The sequence below is a fragment of the Monodon monoceros genome, unplaced genomic scaffold (assembly GCF_005190385.1).
Source record: "Monodon monoceros isolate NGI ecotype Baffin Bay Population unplaced genomic scaffold, NGI_Narwhal_1 Super_Scaffold_12, whole genome shotgun sequence".
In the NCBI taxonomy this organism is placed as follows: Eukaryota; Metazoa; Chordata; class Mammalia; order Artiodactyla; family Monodontidae; genus Monodon; species Monodon monoceros.
This window is the reverse complement of record NW_021703768.1, coordinates 77,356,956-77,359,419: the sequence shown is the minus strand read 5'-3', so window position 1 is coordinate 77,359,419 and position 2,464 is coordinate 77,356,956. Positions and strand designations below refer to the sequence as shown.

General features: G+C 36.3%; 1 protein-coding gene across 1 annotated transcript in view; it reads right to left on the bottom strand.

Moving 5' to 3' along the window:
- Positions 1-972: 972 nt before the first annotated feature.
- The window catches only part of ARSK (arylsulfatase family member K), a 47,831-nt gene continuing 46,339 nt past the window's right edge, over positions 973-2,464 (bottom strand). Inside the window, exon 13 of the mRNA XM_029216803.1 lies at positions 973-1,448. Coding sequence (XP_029072636.1) covers positions 1,168-1,448 — 281 coding nt within the window. The 3' untranslated portion in view covers positions 973-1,167. The remainder of the gene's footprint in view (positions 1,449-2,464) is intronic.

Genomic DNA, 2,464 nt, shown 5'->3' with positions numbered 1-2,464 from the left:
GCAAAGAATAGAAATAAGAAAGGTCATGTAAAGGAAATTCCAGTGGCTATTAAATATATGAAAATATGATCTACCTTACTCATAGTAAGAAAAAGAAGAAAAACAATAATAAAGTATTTTTTATCTACCCAGTTGGCAGCAAATGTGAGGCCATGCATTGCTGGTAAGAGTATAAATTGGTATAACTTCTTTAGGGGTAATTTGGTGGTATCTAGAGTAATTTTGCTAGATATAGTCTTGCCCCAGTAATTTCACTTCTAGGTGTTTTTTTATTTTTCATTTTTAAAATTATTTATTTGTTTATTTATTTGGCTGTGCCGCACGGCATGTGGGGATCTTAGTTCCTGGACCAGGGATCTGTGCCCGCCACAGTGGAAGCGCGGAGTCTTAACCACTGGGCCACCAGGGAAGTCCTCGGTGTCTTTGTTAAATGGAAATAAAGAGAGCAAGCTGTAGAACATCTTTTATAGTATGCTACCATTTGTGTGTGTGTGTCAGGGGCGGGTGCTGGGGAAGAATATAAAGTTTGTAGAAGCCTATTTGTCTCTCAAAGGATACATAGGTGGTTACAGTAGTTGCCACCAGGAAGGGGTACTGGGTGGCTGGGGGACTGGGAAAGGAGAGAGACTTCATGCTCACTGTTAACTGTTTAGTACCTTTTTGAAGCTTGTACCTTGTGCATGTATTACCTATTTTAAAAAATAATAATTTCCGCCATATCCATGGTCTGTGTACCATTAAAATACTCCAAATACTCCCATCAAATACATCCAAATGATCTATATCCCATCAAATAAAAATAACTCATCAGACACCATCAAATACTCAAAAACAACTATTTTATGGGTCATAAGTAATAAAAATTGTTAAAATATTTTATATTCCATAATATTCAGAGGAACACAACTTTATATTATAGTATTTGATTCTACCCTTTTAATATTTCGGTTAAGTTGTCAGAAGTTTATAAGAATAAGGTCTTGATAGTAATGAGTTTGAAAATATGTAATTCTATAATGATTGATATTTTATTTTAGAAGAGTACATTCTTTAACTGAAAATCAGTAATTATTAAAACTAATGTTTAAAATGCATAATTAATCATGATCTTTTAACATATTTCTATATAGCTCTAGAACATTATTTTCTTATTTTTGTTCAAATATTTTATGGATCAGAGTGGATTTTAAGCCACTGATCAATGGCATTTTCATACTTCCATGGTTCTTTCAGCCAGTCCTGATGCCACCTAAGATTTGCTATGACATTTGAATAGTTTTGCCCTATACTTTGTTTCCACTTGATAAACTGCTCTTTATTGTATCGGTGGACAGAAGCAGAAACCTTAGGGTAGTTTATAATGGAACGAAGCTTCTGATCCAAAGAAGCAGTAACTTCTGGAAATTTTGTAGCAATATTTGTTAGTTCATCTGGATCTGAGGAAAGATCTGAAAGAAAAAAAAAAAATTGAATACCTCTCAAAACAGTTATGTAACCGAGCAGGACCCTGTGGGTACCTCTGTCAAGTTTATGATTAACCTCCTTATCTGAATCTTTAGTCCTTTTCTCATTCAAAACTTGTTCTCCTCAAGATTGAGGAGTATCAAAGAAAAGGGGGGAGTTGTAACCGAGCAGGACCCTATGGGGCCTTCCTGGGACGCAAGTTCGTGTGCCTGATGCACAGTGGGGCTATAAACACACTGAAATGTCGCAGTTTGGAGCAGAGAAAGGTTTATCGGGTGGCTCACGCCCTGAAACCCCCTGAGCTCCCGGAAGAGTTTCAGCAAAGCATTTTTAAAAGCCAGGTTGAGGGAGGTGGCTCGCAGGGTACGTGATCATGCACAATTCTCTGATTGGCTGATGAGGGAACAGGGTGGTGTCACAGGGGTTAACTTTATCAGTCCTTAGGCTCCAGGAGGCCTGGGGCAATGTGCTCATGGTCATCAAGTAGTTATAACATCTTCCATTTGGTGGGGGGTTTTCACATCTGTAAAACAACTCAGGAAATGTGCATCAAATACTGTTATTTAAGTACTTCAGAGAGGAGCTAAAGCAGAGGATATGGGGGAAGGCCTGTCCCAGGAAGGCCCCATAGGGTCCTGCTCTGTTAAAATTATCTGCTTAAAAACCATCTTTTAGAATGTCATTACTCTGTGACGAATAACATATTAAAATTTATTTTTATTCTCAGTTCTTTTCTTTTTCCTCAGTTCTTCTTAGTATAGTAAGCTAAAGGACAGTGTAAATGGAAAAATAATATACTGAAAGTTAAACACCTCTCTAAATGTATGTCCAAATTATCTTCCTTCTTACCATCATCCTGCTATCCCTTTTTTTTTCTTATCTATTCTTAGATGGCTTAGCCACAATTCTTCCTATCTGTGATGCCTTGCTTACTTTGACATGCAAAAAAATATGTATTTATATATATATATATATATATATATATATATATATATATATA